The sequence below is a fragment of the Panthera onca genome, chromosome A3 (assembly GCF_046562875.1).
Source record: "Panthera onca isolate mPanOnc1 chromosome A3, mPanOnc1 haplotype 2, whole genome shotgun sequence".
Taxonomy (NCBI): domain Eukaryota; kingdom Metazoa; phylum Chordata; class Mammalia; order Carnivora; family Felidae; genus Panthera; species Panthera onca.
Window position 1 is genome coordinate 114,639,007 of NC_138341.1, and position 20,879 is coordinate 114,659,885.

Sequence of the window (20,879 nt, forward strand, 5' to 3'; positions counted from 1 at the left end):
CAGCCTTGAAAGGGTCCTCTCTTTCAAGAGTCAGCAGGTCAAATCACTTAGGGCTTGGGAACAAGCAGGCCATTTGCCCAGTGTGATAAGCCACCGTGAGTGAAAGAGCTTCCCATAGATTGTGGATTAGCAGAATCCAATGACTGCCCCACCTCCAAAGGTTGAAGGAGAGAAAGACAAAGAATGGGGAGGCCCCAAGGGCCATCAGGGGCTGCATCCGGGATGTGCCCTTTCCCAACCCATGGAGTTGGAGTCATTCATTGGGTCCAGAGAACCACTGGAGGAAGTAAAATCAAGGGCCACATCCACCAACCGATGTCACAATTTTTGCCTAAAAGATGACTCCATTTCCCTCAGATGCCCAAGAAAAATAAGACCCAAGGCAGCTGGGTTTTGTCTTCTACTTATCATATATAAAACTCTATGTTCTGCCTTTTGAGAAAAGGTCAACTGTCATTTGTTCTTTGCACCTGACATTTCAGCAAAGCCCCAAATGGAACATTTGGCAAATGAAACTATAGCTGAGATTCACAGTATGGGAACTCCCATGGGGTTGAAGAGGGCCCTACAGCAAACATGCTGAGCTTGCTTCAGGGCAGGGATCCGGAATAATTCTGGACTAAGCTTCAGGTAGAGAGAGGTAGGAGATGATTTTGACTAACCAACCCCTTAGTCAAAATTATCTCCCTCTCCCATACTCTTGCACTGTAAAGCTGTAGTAACACCACAGGCTGATCATATAGGATGTACAAAATCACAAAATTTCAAGTGGTAGGAACCTAACAGATGACTAGGCTTTCTCTGAAATAGAGGCCAGAGGCCCAGAGAACAGTCTCTAAAGTTTTAGGAGCCATTAAATGAGATGACAGATGAGAAAGAGCCTAGAATTCTTGAATACAAATGAGCACCACTATTCAAGTTTCATTCCAAGTGCGATTAGGGAAAGGAAAGGGGACTGAGCAAATTTTATAACTCCCATGCCTAAAATCCCCCAGACATGCCTTCATGCTCTTACCCACTGCAGACACTGTGTATATTCTAACCTTCCTACTTCCATCACTTCTCCCTGAAATCTTTGCAAGTTTGGATGCTTCTAACTGCACACATTTCATATAAAATGTCACTTGACCAGAAGTCTGTCCGTAAACACCCTTTCCGGAGGGATCCCATCCCCTCTCCCTCAGATCCCCACCCTAGCACTGGTCAATGCTGAGTGCCAACCATGGCCAGGGCATGGCACTGGCACCATAAAGGACTCTCACTGGGTTGGCACCTGCCAGCCTTAAACACCCCTCTACTCTTGCCATTCACCCAGTACCCACCTGACTCAAAGATAACAGGCTTGTGAAGGTTTAAAATAAGGAAGGGACAGATACTTGGCCTGGCTGCATCTCCAAAAAAGTTCCAAGCACCTTGAACATCTCTCAGAAAGACGCTGACAAATGTCACAACCATTAGCAGGTGTTGATCTTGGAAGTCAGCCTATATCATGCCACCCTTATCAGCACACTTGGATCACGTCCCTGCATGTCTGACAACTTCTGCGAGAGACACTGGTCTATAAAATGAGATGTAGCTTTCCTCTGACAGTTCACAAGCAAGAGCAAGAGGGGAGGCAGCTTCCAAAAACGTTCTCCCATCAACATCGACCCATCAGTGTTGGACAAGGTAAGAACTTGCTACATCAAAATTCATGAAAGAGGGGTGCCTGGGTGGCTCAGTTGGTTACGTGTCCAACTCTTGATTTCAGCTCAGGTCATGATCTCACGGTTCGTGGGATGAAGCCCCACGTCCAGCTCTGCATTGACAGTGAGGAACCTGCTTAGAATTTTCTCTCTCTCTCTCTCTCTCTCTCTCTCTCTCTCTCTCTCTGTCCTTCCTGCTCTCACTCTCTCTCTCAAAATAAAGAAACAGTTTTAAAACTTCATGAAAGAGAAATTCAAAACTCTGAGGCAGAAACAAGCATAGGACAGTTTAAGAAAGGAGAACTACTTAGGGTTTTGCATTTAGAATCTCTTTAGCAATGTCCCTCCCTACTGAAATGCACAGCACTGTACCTAGAGTGGTAGGCGTTAACAATTTCCTGGTATGTAACTTCTTTTAAAAATGGGGATCTCTTGGGGTACCTGGCTGGCTCAGTTCTTGGAGTTGTGAGTTTAAGTCCCACATTGGGTATAGAGATTACTTAAAAATAAAATCTTTTTTAAAAAATGGAGGATCTTAAATGTCCATCAACAGATGAATGGATAAAGATGACATGCATGTATGTATGTGTATGTGTGTGCACACACACACACACACATACACATACACATACACACACACACACATACACATACATACATACATACATACATACATACACATAATGGAGTATTACTCAGCAATCAAAAAGAATGAAATCTTGCCATTTCCAAGTATGTGGATGGAACTAGAGGGTATTGTGCTAAGCAAAATTAGTCAGTCAGAGAAAGACAAATATCATAGGAGTTCACTCATATGAGGACTTTAAGATACAAAACAGATGAACAGAAGGGAAGGGAAGCAAAAATAATATAAAAACAGGGAGGGGGACAAACCAGAAGAGACTCATAAATATGGAGAACAAACAGGGTTACTGGAGGGGTTGTGGGAGGGGGGATGGGCTAAATGGGTAAGGGGCATTAAGGAATCTACTCCTGAAATCATTGCTTCATGATATGCTAACTTGGATATAAATTTAAAAATTAATTAATTAATTTTTTAAAATGGGGGATCTTTCCTGAGATTTTTTTTTTTTTTTAATTTTTTAACGTTTATTTATTATTGAGAGACAGAGAGAGACAGAGCATGAGCAGGGGAGGGGCAGAGAGAGGAGACACAGAATCTGAAACAGGCTCCAGGCTCTGAGCTGTTAGCACAGAGCCCGATGCGGGGCTCGAACCCACAAACCGCGAGATCATGACCTGAGCCAAAGTCGGATGCTTAACCGACTGAGCCACCCAGGCGCCCCTTTCCTGAGATTTTTTAATGATTCCATTTAAGACAACATCTAATAATGCTGCCACAAATTCAGTCACGGGCAGAGAATTTTATTATTTTTTCCCTCACAGAACACTTAAAGTCACCTTTACACTAAATTCCAATTTCTCACAGGTAAGGGTAAAATGAGAAAAGTAATGAAAATGTGATGAGTTTTCTCCTAAAGTCTAACTTGTCCCATATGAAAGATGTCACTGGCTTCCCATTACGTCTTTCCCAACATTTCATCAATAGCAGTTCTTCTCAGTTATTTTTTTTTCTTTTTTTAAGTTTATTTCTTTATTTTGAGAGAGGAGGGGAGAGAGTGCAAGCAGGGGAGGGGCAGAGAAAGAGGGAGAGAGAGAATCCCAAGTAGGTAGGCTCCATGCTGTCAGCACAGACCCCAATACAGGGCTCAATCTCACAAACTGTGAGATCATGACCTGAGCCGAAATCAAGAGTTAAGACGCTACCGACTAAGCCACCCAGGTGCCCAATTCTCCTCAGTCTTGATAAATGGCAGGCAACTTGATTTGGACAATACCTATGCATGGCAAGAGCAGAGGTTGATAAGCCTTATTTTATAAAACTTGATTAGGTAAGAAATGCAGAGAGGAACTCCAGAGTCTACTGGCTTTACTGACAGAACATACCCCAAGACACAAACCTCTGTATTACCTTAAACATTAGAGAGAGAAAGACTTGAGAGAATCATTGTAAGGGAGGAATGTGACAGCCAGAGAAGGGAAACAATCACCACTGGGTCACACAACTGAGCTCAGAGTCAAACACGGGTTTTCTGCCTGGGTGGACCCAGCTCTCTGCCTTCTTGCTGAAGCTAAGGCCCCTCAGCTGGAAATGGGGTAATAATATTATCGAGTGTCTAGATTTGCTGCGAAAATTATAAAAGATGTTGTGGATGAAAAAATTAGCACACGGACCAGTACTCTATACGTAGATATGTATGGATACATCCCAACAAAGAGAGGTAAAGTCAGGACTTATAAGTTTATACATTCACAACAGTTATGGCTGCTCAACCCTGGCCAAGAAAAAGAAGCCACATGCCCCATGGTCGTTAGGACCACCCAGTGCCCTACAATAGAAGAGGCTACAGAAAGTGGGAAATGGGTTAACTTGATCATTGATCCACACACAGAGGAGCCTCCTGTGTGCCAGCCACCAACACAATGAGGATGGTCCAATGCCACCACTAGACCACGCTAATGCTCTCCCAGAACATGGGAACAGGCTTTAAAAAGACAAGAGAGGGCCTGAGATGGTCATACTGACATAAAGATGGTTCTGGCCTCTGCACACTGAGCTGAAATGCCAGGACAGCCCAATGACCAAATGGGTGGAGGGTGCCAAGCTCGGGTCTGATTCATTGGGTGATTTCGTTCTGATTGGGCAAAACTAGCAGCTGGAAGCTGGCCAGTGGGCACAGGCAAGCATATTGACTGCTCTGTACCACAAGTTTCACCATCTATAAAATAAAGATAGACCCTCCTTCTCAGGGTTGTGTAGAGAGCTTACAGCAGCTAATGTCCGCTTACTCTCCACAAAGGGACTGGCACATGGAAAGCTCATACCAACAAGGACAGTGCTTTATATTAGTTGACCAAAAGCTGGGAGAGACCTTGACCACCATTAGAGCAATAACCTTTGTAGCTGGATCATTCAAAATTCTTGAATTCCCCAGTTGGTAACTGAGATGGCTCCAAGGGTATTTGAGAAAAGGAAACCTGGCAGGAGGATGTGGACCATAGAGGTAAGGCTATTGGCAGGGCTTGGCCTGTACTCAAAGACTGCCACCAGCCTGCGGATATCTTCATGCAGAGCTGAAAAAGAAGTAGAAGAAAACAAGACTTTGCCATATGATGGAACACTGTCTGATGAATACAATATACAGACTAGAATGTCAACAATGTGAGTGGAACCTTTCCACAAGAGCGAGGGCCCTTGTGGGTGCATGTCTAATACAAACATACTGGCACCCCTATGATCCATTGGGAGCGTGGTCTCTAAAAGAACTTGCTTTTGCAGATATCAGTCACCAAGATGCTGACCCTCTGGGCCCTGGTCTTCACGCTGACTGTCCAGGCAAGAGAACTTGACCTGCAGAATCCATCTTTGCTGCTGAGAAATCTCTCTCAATTAGCCCTTGAGGTCACCAAAAAAGCCCCTCTCGATCTGCCACCCGGACCACTGTTCAGAAGTGCCCCAAAAGATTCTCCATCTAAGAAACATCCAACTAGGACCCCAGGAGGCAGGTGTCTACCAGTGGCCAGGTACTTCATGTCTAGCAGCAAACTCGAAGAATGTAAGTAAAACTTGTTTCACCTGCTCACCTTTAACTTTCCACCCGCTCACACACACTTCTCATTTCCAAGCCCAAAAACTGATTACACCTTCAATAAGGAGAAGGCATCAAAATCACTTTGGGAGTTTGTTAACAAAACAGCTGCCTGGGCTCCACTCCCACACATTGTGATACAGCAATACTGCAGAAGGCATGAAAACCTGGTTTTCTAATAAGCTCCAAGATGATGTTGAAGCTACTTGTCTGTAGTCCACACATGGGGAAGAACTGGTCAAAGCAACCCTGGAGAAGGGAACTCTTGGATCCAGTCAAATGGCTACCTGCCTTTTATGTGACCCTTATCACCTGCACACTGCCAGGACCTCTCATGGCTTCCCAATGCTGGGCCCCACAGCTCATCCCAAACACCCACACGTACTTAAAGCATCAACCTGGTTAACAAAGAGCCAAGAAATAGGAAATCCAAGTCCAGTACCAAACCCCCTGACCAGAGTTGCTCTTTCCAAATGCCCTTCTCATACCCTTCTTGAGTCTCAGCCTCCTTCTTAAAGAGATGTGGAATTCTGGCAGTCTCTTAGGGCCAGAGAGCAGAGGAGCTCAGGAATTACAAGACTTGACAAAGAAGTGACTCTCTTTGGGGACCAAGAAGGGAGTAGGACTCTTGAGCAAATGAAGGCCAATAGGAAAGTCCACAAAGCTGCCTGCAACAGCCTTCTGCAGCCAGCCTTCCAGGATGAAAGGACAGGGTGACAGAGGGAAAATTGGTGGCTGCCTAGTGATCATGGTACCCAGCCCAACAGCTCACACATCCACTGCTTTGCCTCTTTAGGAACATTTCCTCCACTCTGCCCACCACTCTGCCTTATGACAAAATAGTTGAAATATATAGAAAAGTTCAGACAGTGGTAAAAAAGAAAAAAATAACAGTTGTATACCCAACAAACAGTGATTTGGTGGTGGTTGTTAATTTTGTCAGACATAAAATATATATATATATATATATATATATATATATATATATATATATATAAAAAAAATACTCTTGTACTCACAACTGAGTTTAAGGAATAAAACCCGGCCATAGGGCTGAGGGCCCCAAGGCTCCTGCAGGGCTGCCTCCCTCTCCCCCTTTCTCCTCCTCCCCCTGGAGGAGACCTCTGGCCTGATTATTTTTCCCTCGCCACTTCTCTATATGTTGTGACATGCGGCTATTCCTATTCTGGAATAGGAATGTTGTCCTTTGGCCCAATTAAGCTCTTTGCTGAGGTAGACAGGGTTGACCACCAGCCAGATGTAATAGCTCCTCTTCTGAGTTCCTTTCTCAGGCCACTGAGAGCAGGATAGGATAGGACCCCCGTGACTTCACAGTTCTCCAAGTTGGCTCTTGACCCTCTCTCCTTCCCCACCATCTTCTGGGATTCCACTTCTCCCTGCCCTGCTTGTCTCCAGTGTGAAGGCAAAGACATGGTGAGCACCTCCTCCACCCTGATGATAAAAATGCTGGAGGATCAGTGCTGATGCAGGAGGTCTCTTAGTATGGGCAGCTTGTCAAAGGTGGCAAGACCTCCCGATGACCCACAAGGGGAAAACGAGGCCTAGAGAAGAGAAGAGACTCGCACAGAGTCACACAGATAGAGAACAGAGGAGTCCAGATCTGTGAGCTCCACTACCTCTTCACTAGCCACCTCAACCTTACTGAGTACTTAAAACCAGCTCAACATTTGTCCTGTGACCAACAACCCATGCTGCAGGTTCTATCGCTCCTAGACAGGTGCAGAGACTGAGGCTCAGGAAAGAGAATACTCTGCCCCAGGCCACTTGGACTTCAAGGAAGTGTCTAGACCTTATATACTTGGGGCTACTGGGCTCCAGAGCTAAACTAAATTCTTTCATTCCATGCTCAAACCACTTTAGAGTAACATACTCAACACTAGGCTGGCCTCAGGTAGGTGGCTAACAAATGTTAACTCTTAACAGGGGACAGGTTATCTCTGTATCACCAGGCTGTCCTGTGGTGGGCAGTGGGAGGGAGTGATATATCCAGAAGGCATGATATATAGTAGCTAAGGGCCTAACAATTCAGAGGTGCTGGCTCTCCAGCTGGGAAGGTTCCTCTGGCTGAATCAGTTGGACACCCAACAGCAAGATCATGTCTCTTGACCCTTTTCAGATCTGAACGCCATGCTGCCCCCACAGATCGAGAAGATGCTGATGTGTGAGGAGATAGATCTAGCTGGTGTGCTTGGGACAGTGATATCTACATTGTCTAACTCCAACCTACTGTCTGTGTTAGACCTCACTTCATCCCTCAACATACCTGGAAGTGATGTTCTTGGTGGTATCCTGGGCAAGGAAAGTGGTGGCCAGTCCCCAAAGCTCCCACTGTCATTGCTCTCAACAGCCACTGATGCCCTCAATATCCAAGAGACTCTGGGCAGACTACTACCCACTGGTGCAGAGAAGAATCCTGTAAAAGGACTTGTCAACACCCTTGACCTCCCAAATCTCCCCCAGCCTCTGAATGATATCGTTAACCAAGCCGGCAAGCTCACAGAATCCACCGAGGGTGTGCTGAACAGTCTAGTGCCAGTAGGTGTTAGTGATGCAGTCACAGGCCTGCTGAGAAATGCTGACCTAGCAGAACTCTTACTGGGGTAAGTGCTTCCTTGATCCTAAGGTCTGACACAAGAAGAGAGCTGCTGTTTGGGGACACTGAAGTTCAACCTCCAACAATACCATGGAAAGGGACAACCACATTTTCATGAAGCAATATTCTAGTTCTGTGCTGAAAGGGTGCCCTTTCAGAGGGAAATACGACCAAGATTTCTTCAGCTTAAAGAGCAGAGTGGGTAAGGGAGCCAGGGAGTCCTGGGAATGGATGGATTAGTAAATTGTTAAATGGCTGCTTCAGGGGTACCTCTCCTGCTGCCCAGGCTGATTTGTGGAGCCAGGACTGACCCATGATGCTGTCACTTTGCAGATTAAATGTTCAAGAAGTGACTGTGGAGAGTATGACATCAACCATGACAGGTGATGGGATCCTCGTCTCTACCACAACTACCGCCTTCGTAGGTGGAAAAGGGTGAGCCTGTTTCCAAATCAGTCAGCCAAGACAGTTAGCCTGGGGACTTAAGAGCCAGAGTCCAAGGGCCAGGCAGAGGCAACACAGAATAAGGTTGGATGATTGAGGGTGGGGCAAACTGGGCACCAGGAATAGCTGCCTGTCTCTTCTGCCCCAAAGGACCAACGCAGGAGAATGACCCCATGAAGCCCCATCCTCAAATAGTGTAAGCACAGCCAGAAATCCAGATCTCCATGTGAAATCTGCACAATTTTATACACTGGTATTACGGGAAATGCAGGCTCCAAATAATCTGGACCCTCCAAGAAGAATCAGCCCACTCTACAAACACTGTCCCAGGCATTTGGGGGGGAGGGGGGGGTGGACAGAGATTATTAAAATGCATGCATCAGTCATCCACCTAATGGGTAATTAATACACATCTCTATACCAGATGTTGTGCTGGGCACAGGAGTAATGGCAGTCCCTGTCCTCAGTGAACATCAACAGGTGGGGGAGGACAGGTTAGCAGTGTAGGTCCAAGGCACACAGGAAGACATGAGGACAGGCAATCTACACTGGGGAGAAGGAAGCTTCTTGGACTATCACACACATGGCACAAAAACCTTTCACCGAGCAAACTCCAGCCAAGCACTTAACTGAGGCACTCTGAACTCACTGAACCCTTCTGACAACCTCATCAGAAAAGCAGTCCTATTTCTACACTAGGAAACCAGTTTAGACTACCAAAACCAGTTACATGCAGCTGACAGGGTTCAAACCCAGGCATTCTGCCTCCAGAGCCCATGTTTATGACCACTACAGTTAGCAGTAGCAGGAAGGGCCATTTGTCTTCTCGAGAACATCTGACTTTAATGAGGCCTGGTTTTGGTAAATGGTGGGTTTTTCTTATGCTGTAACCCACACAACACACAGCTGGGGATGCTGGGCACAAAAGTGAACTTGTAATGAGCTTCTCATTACAAGTCGGCCTCGTGCCACCAACAAAAGACTTCATTTTTTTTTTTAATGTTTATTTTTGAGAGAGAGACAGACAGAGTAGGGGAGGGGCAGAAAGAGAGGGAGACACAGAATCCAAAGTAGTCTCCAGGCTCTGAGCTGTCAGCACAGAGCCTGACGTAGGGCTCGAACCCATGAAATGCGAGATCATGGCCTGAGCCGAAGTCAAACACTTCACTGACTAAGCCACCCAGATGCCCCAAAAGAAGACTTCTTGAAGGCTGGTGAGGAGAGTGATTTTATAAATGCCTCCTGTGAGCCAGGCTCTAAATCCTGTGTAAGAGAAGGCCAACCTTGAGGCATGCTCACTTGAAGAGCACCAAACTTTCCCTCTCTCAAATAATCTAGACAAACACATGAGGCTGACTCCCAAAATGCCTATTACTTGGCCTGAGTGACATCCTGGAGCCAGGCCTGGTTTCACCTACATCTTATTCTCCACAGCCTAGCAGGACCTGTAGTCAGCCTATTGGGATATCAAGTACACAGCGATATAACTCTGAAAATTGGCATTTCCACAAACAATACCCAATGCATCAACCTCCAAGTCCAGGACAAGGACATCAAGTTCAAGAAAGTGACCCTTCAAGTAGTGGAAACGTACGTGAGACCATTTTTCTCATTTTCTATATCCATATGTGCCAGAATGTCCCCGTTGATACCACCCTTAGGGTGGAGTTTGGCCAACCCAATGGTTTGAATGATCAGTAATTGGGAGTCCCAGTCAGGGGTCTTTGCTTGGGAACACCCAGCACATTTGAAAACAACCTTCTCTCACTCTGCCTGCATTCTGCTAAGCATACTCTTTGTATTTTGTTCTTTTTGCTTAAGCAATACATTCACCTAAATCAAAATCCAAAAGATACAAAAAGCCATACAATGAAAAGTCTTCCTCCCACCCATGTATAGCAGCTGGCTAATACTCCTCCCTAGAAGCAACCAAAGGATCTAGTCTCTTCCATTGGCTTTCAGAGACACTATTTGCATGTGCACAGTTGTGTGTGTGTATACACACACAGAAAGGGGTGAATACCATATACACCTTTCTGGACTCTGATTGCCTCACTTAAAAAATAGCTTGGAATCTGTTGCATCAATATATAAATAGCTTCTTCATTTTTTATGGCCTAGTATTCCATTATGAAGATGCACTGTAATTTAATAGTCCCTTATCAAGGAATAGTTGTGTTTTTCAACTGTTAACTTTTGTACCCAACTCCAACTAGTAAGGTCTGTTCACTAACATGAACGAGTGTCTGAAGAATAAATCCCTCTACATGGGATTGCTGGGTCAGATGTCAGGCATTGGTAATTTTCCCAGGGATCCTTGTAGTATCTTCCTTAATGACTGAAACTGTAGACAAAAGCGCTCGGGTGTTGATACAAATTAAGAAGCAGGACATCATGCAGCTGTTTCATGAATAGATAGGTTTTCTCCAATGTCTGGGCAAAATCCAGAAATGCAAGAATCACATAGTCCTCCACATATCTTTCCCAGGGTCACAAATACTTTGCCAGTGCCTCTGCCTTTGGACCAAATCGTTTCTCAAGTGTTGACAGTAGCTATGAAAGAGAAGGTAAGTGTTGGGAAAAAGGAGGGCACCACCTCAGAGGTCTAGGTCACTGGGGGAAAGCGATTTGGTCCTGATGCTGGGCGAGACTCCAAAAGGAGACATCAGGCCTTCAGGAGTCCCAAGTTTAGAGACATTCTGGCCCAAAAGACCCCAGCAGCAGGACAGGATAAGGCCTCACACTGGGAGAGGGAGAGTATTAGTTCTGCCATAGAGAAGCCCAAGAAACAGGGAGAAGGGAAAGACGATGGGGAGGAGGGGAAGATGAGCTGGGCTGAAGGGGAGGAGGACAGGCCTGCTGCACTTCCTTGGCAAAGCTCATTGGTGGTGATTTCACAGCTTCAAGAAGTAGAATCGTGTGACATTGATCTCAGTGATTTCAGCAAATGCAAGAACTGTGAGTACAAACACCAGAGCTCCCTGGGGGTCATGGGTCAATGGAGGACTCCTTGGGGATCTCACCAGATGACAGACAGGAGAGTGGGCGGCCGTGAGCTACAATACCTTGAGCCTCCAGGCACACAGACCCTCCTCAGCACCTCAAGGCAGAACATGTGGTAACTTACTGGCTTCCCTGAACCACTATGACACATTCTCCAGGACAGAGCAGGGCGAAGAGCCCCTCAGAAGTCTCTGTGGCAGCCCCGCCACCTAAATGGTTTGCCAAGCACACACGTGTACAGAGTCGGAGCAAGGAGGATTCCAGGCCTCATGCCAGGGAAGCTGAGAAGCAAAAATTCCCTCCAATGTCCTCAAACATATCCAGGAGACAGGAATGATAGGACATAGTGGGACAGCAGCTGCCAGGACAGCCAAAGCAGGAAACTGGTAACATTTCTCCAGTCCCAGAGTAGATGAAACTGGCACCTTGGCAGCAAGCTTCTCTCTCTCATTTGCGGTTTTGGCACAATAAGGAGAGGGCCAAGCCTTCATGCTGCCTTCCTCCCCGAAGCTGGAAAACACAATAGGGCAGCAGCTTTCCGCCTAAGACTGAGAAACAGGGAGGTGTCCACACTGGTCCCCCATCTGGAGGGCAGAGCCACCAAGAGCCCGGGGGTTACGGGGGTCTCCAGATGCTCTCTTTCCTCTCACCTGCAGCTACTGACTTGTTCAAGTACAACGTTAAAAGTTCCAGGACTTCTGCACAAGGTCTTTCAGTCTTCTACTGTGTAAGTGTTCTTTGTGCTTACAATGGATTCCATAGGAGGGCTGCAGGCATCCCTGAATTCGTGAAATATATGCTACTTCGAGAACACTTAAATGGGGGAATTCACCTCAAAGATGAGGACTTAAGGCTTCTCTTAGACAATCAGAGGTCTGGTGGCCCTAAGTTGGACTGCATCAGGACTAATCAGCTGGACAAGAGCAGTGCTTCCTCCTTTACAAAAGGTTTCTACTCTCTAATCTCCACAAACCCCACCACTTCCTACAGACCCCCAACACGGAGGCTGGGTGGGGGGGGGGGGTCTACTGCTGTCTGTCATCATGCTTGTCCACTGCAGTCCTCATGGGGACCACTTCACTCCTCAACATCTCAGCCAGGCTCCAAAGACATAGAAACTGATGTTAGTCTCACATGACAACAGGGGTTTTTCTGCTTTTCTTTCTCTAGGCTAAAGCCTTCTTTAACAAATATATAGTCCCTGTACCTGGAAGTCCCCTTCCACCAGATCCTAGAAATGCCAACATTTCCCTAACTCTGTCCCATAAATTGCTCACCGTTATCATCACACTGAGTGTCAAGCAGAGCTCCACCAAGGTAAGCCTCATCTACCCTGACACCATTCTCCTCTTTGCTTAAGCCTAGTCTGTCAAACTCTTGAGAGAAAGGTAAAAATGCAGTGGGTTCCAGAACATTCTTCCAGAGGTAAATAAGAGGAAATGCTGTGGGATACAGCTTATCCCTTAATGATGATCATATAAATGGATATTTGTTGACACCGAAGGAGAGCAGAGAGCAGGGGCAGAGGAGGATAAATGTCTTCTGAGTTCCTGCTTCAAACCTAGTACAAAGCCAGGTGTCATTTCATCCTGACAATGGCACCAGGATGTAGGGATTCTTGTCCCCATTTTACAGAAAACCAAAGTGAGAGAAGTACTTTACCAACAGTCACAGTATGAGCAAGAGAGTGGATTTATCGACATCTGAGGTATTCATTTGCTTCTGGCCCCAAGGGTGATAGAAGGAATAGAGGCAATAATAACAAGAAAATAATAATCATGGAGAACTTTCTATGGGCCAGGCTCTGTTTCAGCCATGTACAATGTTTCCTTAACAGGGTCTCCAAAATGATTAAGTGCAGAGTGGTCTGCCAAAAGAGCATAGAAAGAAAAGGGTTTAAGCTGGATGAGGGGTAACAGAAAAGCAAAATTTTATGTGTTAAATGACCTACTGTCCTTCTGAGAAAGGAAATGAGATATAGGAAAATATCTGGAATTAGACCCTATCTGCTGTGGTCACACCCACTGTGCCAGTACCCACCTAGGTGACCGGCTCATACTAGAGAGCCAATAAATATCTGAATAAATGAACTGAATGATGCACAGGTATCTCATAAGGCACCATTCTGCAGTCCTCCTTCTTCTCCATACTCTAAATGATGACTTCTTCACAACAGATGAATAACCTGGCTGCAAGCATCACCAAAATAGCCTACTTCTTCAAGTCAGGCAACCAACTCCAAGTCACCTTGTGGATTACCGTGGAAAAGGATGGTGAGAATTTTACTACCGTGGAAAGGGTGAGTACTGAGTAACAAATCAGGACTGAGCTGTGAGGAGGAACTAATAGGAGCACAAGTTACACGGAAAGAAGAGTGGTCTGGAGTGGAGGGGGCCAAATCCCCGAGGGCCCAAGTGCCTGGGTACCCCTATGACAAGGGCGGCTGGTGGGCTCAGCCCCTAGGGCAGAAGAGATAAACAGGCTGTCTCCTGCGACCAGGGAGTCTCCACTCCAGTCCTTACCTGTGATCTTGTTGGCCATATCACAAAGTGATACATTCGCTGACTAATCAGGTCAAGGTTGTTTTGTTTTTTTGTTTTTTTGTTTTTTTTTTTTACATTTATTCATTTTTGAGAGACCGAGAGAGACAGAGCACAAGTGGGGGAGGGGCAGAAAGAGGGAGATGCAGAATCTGAAGCAGGCTCCAGGCTCTGAACTGTCAGCACAGAGCCCGACAAGGGGCTCGAACTCACAGACCACGAGATCATGACCTGAGCTGAAGTCGGATGCTTAACCAACTGAGCCACCCAGGTCCCCCTCAAGGTATTACTTTTAATGCATATTTGTTTTATATTAATGCAGACCTCAATCATCTCCCATGACAGCAAGATTTCAAAAGACAAATTGATACCAGACTTCAAGATTATGAGGTACTGTCCATAACTACAAAGTCCTCTTGACATTTGTCAGTATAAAAATAAATATCATGAACCCAATTCAAATCACACGAGAAAAATAAAGGAAAAGGCCCTTGGGAAATACCTGCATAATTACGGGGAAGCCAAAATGGAGTTTTACTCACCTTAAAATTGCTTTATCCTCTGTATTTCACATTTTATAAGTGGCTTTGAGAAGTGAACTAATACCTAAATTCTAGAATTGGTTAGTATTTTTTATGTGAAAATAATTTTTCCTTGTACTTGTTTCCTGACAGCTCTGAAGACAAGGTGACACCCTCTGAGGCTGTAAGTCGATTCAATTTTCAAAATAGCTGCATGTGAGAAATTATTTTAATGCCAGATGCTCAGTGACACAGGGACTCTGGAAAGGAAAAGGTCACACAGACTAGATCACAGCTGCAATGTGGAGTAGGTTCCAAACCTTTACCCTCTCTGGAGAGTTCTTCAAGCTAGTTCCCAAAGCCATGACTAGAATCCCACATTCAGTCAGTGACTTAAGGAAGGCCTAAATCCCTGATTTTTTAGTGTTGTGGGTGATTCTGACACACAAGGAAGTCCTGGAGTCCACTGGAAGAATGAAAAGGTGATCTAGGTTCTAATCTTGCCTGGGTTCATGAGAGTTGCTCACAAATATACCCAGCCTCACCCTTCCCATTGGTAGTTCCCATCAGTAATCCCGAGTGAGCATAGGAATCACCAGATGAGAGCCTGGGAGGTAAGAAGGGGGGAGAGAGAGGGCAGGGCCCAGGGAACAGGTTCCAGGAAATTCCCAGGAGGTTCACCAACCACACCCTCATTTAAGATATTTGTTCTTGTATATGTTCATGCCTTCATTCAACAAATGTTCAGGGAACACCACAATGTCCCCAGCCCTAGGATACAACATGAAATAGTAATGAGATCCCCGATTCTAAGAGTGACCCTCAAATTTAAGTAGGAAAACAGAGACAGCTGAAAATCATAAATAAATCAGCTAAATCATTAAGAGCCTAGGAGCCACACACTGGGTGGAGGCATACAATGGGCACTCTGAAGTGAGCAACCTTATGACTATGGGTGACTACGGGGACCGTCTGCATCTCATGTCAGCCCTGAGACAATAAGGAGTCAGTTGAGAGGCAGACTCTAGGAGGTATCGCAAGTCCGGTGATTCTTCATCTCATCTTTACCTCTGGGCTGCTATGTAGCATGCCAGATTCCGTGCAGGAGAAGGAATGTAGAAGGCATGGTCCCTAGCCTCATGTAACTACGCACCTGACAGGGGTCACAGACATTTATGCAGAAAGTTGTCAGTGTAGCATAAAAATGACAGAGTAGAGAGAGCACCAACTAGAAGGCAGACAGTAGGTTCCCTGAGAAGATGCCTGAACTTAGCCTTGAAGAAGGAGCAGAAGTTAGCACAGACCCAAAGTGTGTACGGGATAGAGGAAACAGAATGCGCCAAAGGTAGGCATCACAGAATCATAGGCCTTTCGAAGAGGGGAAAGGTAAGCAGAGTGCCAGCAGAGAGAAGCAGATCTGGGAGGCCCTTGGAGGGAATGCAAAGGAGGCAGGCTCAGCAACAACCAGTCCTTCCCAATACTGAATTCAACCTTTGTCTTGAAAGTATGCAGCTGCACCACTGAGCCTACCTACAGCAGTGTCTAGAACGTAATATGACCCCATAAACATTTGTTCAAGGAGCCACCTAAGGCATCAAAACCTACTGAAGGGCTTTGGATAACCCCCAACGAAGAAGCCTGAGAGATTGACCAACATCCACCTCCCCATATAGCCTTGTCCAGTAATAGATTTTTCACACTAGGAAAAAACCCACATATGAGAGGCACCCAAGATGTACTGATAAAAATGCTCCTCCCATCTCTTCCAGGAAGCAGAAGTGCAAGATATATTGCTTGAGGTTCTGAAGAAATTTTTGTCTGCCCTTAATGGTATGTGGAATTAATAATTTAAACACTTAGAAGCACCTGGGTGGCTCAGTCAGTTGGTTGAGCGCCCAACTCCTGATTTCAGCTCAGGTCATGATCTCACACGGTTGTGAGATCAAACCCCACGTCAGGTTCTGTGCTGTGTGTGGAGCCTGCTTAAGATTCTCTCCCTCCCTCTACCTGAGCTCTTCCCCCACTTGCACACTCTCTCTCAAAAAATAAAATTAATTAATTAGTTAAAGGGAGCCTGGGTAGCTCAGTCGGTTGGGTGTCCAACTCTTGTTTTTGGCTTATGTCATGATCTCACGGTTCATGAGATTGAGCCCCATGCCATCAGCGCAGAGCCTCTCCTCTCTCTGCCCCTCCCCCCACTTGCATGCACTCTCTCTCAAAAGAAATAAACATTAAAAAAATTAAAAATATCTATTAAAAAAACAATAATGTAAACACTTAGAAGAGTCATAAGAAAGGGACAAGGGTGCGAAACCACATTACAGAACATTCCATGGCACTGAGCACAGTATCATCCAATCACCATCTGGACTGAAAATCACTTCTTAGTTTTCAGATAGGGACTTCAGCATCTTGAGATGGCAAAACATGAAAATTAAATCTAAATGCCTCTTCTATGGGTCCTAATGAAATCTAGCTCAGTAGGGGTCATCTTACCACTTGGAGGAAAATGGACCTGGATCACCTAGTCACACAGATGCTGGAGTTTGAGAAACTTGAGACTGAGATCATAAACTTCATAACCACCAAGAGATGATGGTACAAAATGCTATCTGTACATATTTGTGGTGAACTCTAAAGGGGTTCAAAATAGTGCAAATGACACCAAAACAGGAGGGTCTTCTTCTTCAGCTAGTGGAGGCAGACATGCTTATATGTCTCTTAATATCAATTCTCTGTGCATAGAATACCCACTTGGTTTCATTCTAAGGTCTTTTCTGATCTTTGTAAACTCACCCTCATACACACACAAGACTAAGAGACTATGTCTGAAATCTGTCCATTGAATGGGCAAGGGAGAGATTTCTCCTAGAGCTGTGCACTAACCAGAGATCCCTCCAGCTGGCTGTGGCTAAAACAACCCAGCCTGGCCATTGTTTCTTTCAACTCATATCACATTTTCTCTCTTTATTTCAGAACTGACAAGTGCATGGAATGTTCCTCCAGGACTAACCTCAAATCCTCTAACCAATGCCAAGGTTAAAGTACTTAAATTGGTAAGAGAGAAATACCAATATTTTCCTCTTGCACAAAGGCCTACTGTGCACTTCAATCTTCACAGGAATGAAGGTGGCCAATAGGCCTCAGCCTCAGTCTGTTCCAGGCCGCCCTACTGACTCCAACTAATCTCCCCACTCTCCCCTAGGCAGATTCATTGCCTACTTTAGTCACAAGTCCTAACACTGAGATACTCTTGGTTATATATAATCAAATAATCTATCCACCGTCCCCATGAGGACTCTCATACTTTTCTGAATATGCCTCAAACATTTCTTTGGAAACATCTCCACCATACATGCCCGATTCATCCACACTGTCACCTTCTGTGTGCTAGAGCCTCTCATTCTTTGTCATCCTGACTCAAATTTCCCCCTTCTTCCCATCGATCTAACCCTAAACCCAGAGAAATTTTCAAGGAGGACTTGCTTCCTAAGAAACAGGTGAAAGAATGGGATTTTTATTTAAATTTGTCACCAGGAAAATGTTAAATTATGAGGGTGGAACTAGGGAAGATATATGAGAGTAAAGAAGTTTAGAATCTCCATCACCCTTAGATACTCCATTCATGATAAACATGCTTATTGAGTACATAATCTAACCAAGGAAAATTCTTCTATTTTGGCTCAAACCTCAGAAGTTAGATATTCAGGTTTTTACTTAACCTCCAAATTTCCCCGAATCTGTGGCCAAATCAATTATTAGAGTACTAAGTGAAGTAAATCAGCATTTGCCTCAGTGTTGGTTTTCCACCTCCTGCTCTTACACTCCATGGCTCTGAGTGGCCTTCGACATACCACTTAGTGTCCCAAAGTCAGTCTTGAGTCAAAGGACTGGATTAGATGAACGTCAACTGTGTTCCAGCTACAAATGATAGCCCAACCAGAACTGGTTTATGCAACAACAATAAAATTATAAGTGGTGAACATCCAGGGATGAGACTAGCTTCAGCAGTGGCCTGATGCAGGGCCTAGACGATGACACCAGAATCTATCTCTTGCCTCTACTATTTCTGGGTGGGCTCTGTTTGGGCTGTACATGGAGGTCTCTACCTACCAGGAGCTTCACTCTCCATTTCTTTCTGGAATAGCTCAAACAATGACCCAGAAATAACCTCTGGGGCTCCCACTAATCTGACTTGTTCCATATCTCCATCCTTGAAGCAAGCACTATGGGCAGGGGGGATGGAGTGCACTGGTAGCTCAGTCCGGGCCTGCAGCCAGCTTATGTATTTAAAAGTATATAACTAGTTGTCTCTTATCTCCTCACAGAACGATCTTCAGGCAGCAAACTAACCCAGCACTTGATGCCAGAGAATTTTCCAGAATGAAAGCATTCTAAAACTTCTCTAAGAAATATTGAGCCAAGGACATCCTTATTTATCATTAAGGAGCCACGTAGAATAGTGTTCTGAACATGTCAACTATTCTTTGGAATCTCACCAACAATACCTTGAATTAACAAGCGCAAGAAAAGCAAGAATCCAGGGATTTTTGGTATTCTGTAATCATTTCTTTAATAATTAACCTGTTTTCGTGCAAAAAAAAAATGACTTGTCTTCAATTCATACAAATAGGAATTTCGTCTTATGCTTAGAATTAGTAAAAGAACTACTTACCAGGAACATAAAAGTTAACGGTATGAATGATGAGGCAACAAAACGCAGACTTCATTTATCTAGTGCACTAAGGGACAATCCTGACAATGACTTTTCTTCCTGTATCTCTGCCCTCCCCTCTCCAACTCCAAATGCTTTTTTTTGCCTAATGGCCCAACATGAAAATTACACAGGGGCTAGAATCCAACTTCCCCCATCATCACATGCTAAACAGTGAGAGGCACAGTCCAAATGCTAAAAGTTGGATGGCAAAGAGCAAGTAAGAGCCTGGCAATACCACGAACAGGGCAGCAAATGATCTAGGTCCCAGCTCGGTAACTATAGACCATGCCAAGTGGCTGTGAGAGGAAAGCTAAGCCAAGCTCCTTTTAAGGAGACCAATAAGTACAAAGAATGCCAGAAAAGTAAAGAAGAAGGATACTGAGAAACATCACTGTGATCTCTACAGCAGGCAAAGACTATGGCTTGTGCTCAGTGTCTGTTCTGGAACCAAAAGAACTCAGATTGTGGACACAAAGACAGATAGGGGAAGCAGGGCCAGATTCAGGACTCACCTCACAGCAAGGAGCAGCACCCCATAAAATAAGGGCCAAATCACATTATTACCTTCAGCCTTTTGCCCAAACCTTAGGTCTTGATTTCTCCCCAGGCCATACTTCCCACAGTCAATGATCCACTCAGGTTCCCTAGTCAGACATGTGGAATCATTTTTGATTCCTCTCTTTCACCAACAGACCAAGTCCTATGGATTCTGCCTCAAGAACACCTCTCATCTGTTTGCTTCTACCACCATCCTGGTCCAAGTCATCATCATCATCTTTCACCAGGGCAACTGGTCTCCCTGCTTCAGCCCTTGCCACCCACAATCCATTCCCCAACTGGCAGCCAGGGTGCTCTTTATAAAACAAGAATGAAATTATAAGATAGTGAATATCTTTATAAAACACACGCTCCCTACTTAAAAACCTTTCAACCACTGGTGAGTATATGGAGAAATCGTAACCCTAATGCATTACAAGTAGGAATGGTTCAATCTCTATGGAAAACAGGTTGGCTGTTCCTTAAAAAGTTAAACATAAAATTTACATATACTCAGTAATTCCACTCCTAGGAATATGTCCAAAAGAAATGAAAACAGGTATTCAAACAAATGTTGTACACGACTGTTCATGGCACCACTGTTCACAATGGCCAAAACATCTGAACAACTCAACATTTTTTTTTTTTTTTTTTAACATTTACTTTTGAGACAGAGAGAGACAGAGCATGAATGGGGGAGGGTCAGAGAGAGAGAGGGAGACACAGAATCTGAAACAGGCTCCAGGCTCTGTCAGCACAGAGCCCGACACGGGGCTCGAACTCACGAGCCGTGAGATCATGACCTGAGCCGAAGTCGGACGCTTAACCGACTGAGCCACCCAGGCGCCCCTCAACATTTTAGATGTTCAAATGTTCATCTATAGATGAATGGATAAACAAATGTGGTATGTATACACATACACACACTCACACGCAGATGCATGCACACACAAAGGAATATGCTTCAGTCATAAAAAGGAATGAAGTATTCATACATGCTACAATGTGGATCAACCTTGAAAAGATTATGTTCAGTGAACAAAGCCAGGCACAAAACATCATATATTGTACAATTCAGTATATGTGAAATATTTAAAGTAGGTAAATCCACAGAAACAGAATGTAAAATGGTAGTTACCAGGAAGGC

The 20,879-nt window shown here is 45.0% G+C and overlaps 1 protein-coding gene across 1 annotated transcript; it reads left to right on the forward strand.

Annotated features, from left to right (window-relative positions):
* Nucleotides 1-360: 360 nt before the first annotated feature.
* LOC132667141 (vomeromodulin-like) lies at nt 361-19,163 on the forward strand. The gene is made up of 15 exons (XM_060615656.3): nt 361-1,668; nt 5,047-5,323; nt 7,494-7,977; nt 8,304-8,405; nt 9,849-10,004; nt 10,903-10,981; nt 11,315-11,372; nt 12,074-12,144; nt 12,588-12,734; nt 13,594-13,716; nt 14,280-14,347; nt 14,632-14,662; nt 16,248-16,308; nt 17,455-17,534; nt 18,807-19,163. The coding sequence occupies exons 2-15, from the start codon at nt 5,062-5,064 to the stop codon at nt 18,828-18,830; spliced, it is 1,746 nt and encodes a 581-aa protein (XP_060471639.1). The 5' UTR covers nt 361-1,668; nt 5,047-5,061; the 3' UTR covers nt 18,831-19,163.
* Nucleotides 19,164-20,879: the final 1,716 nt, after the last annotated feature.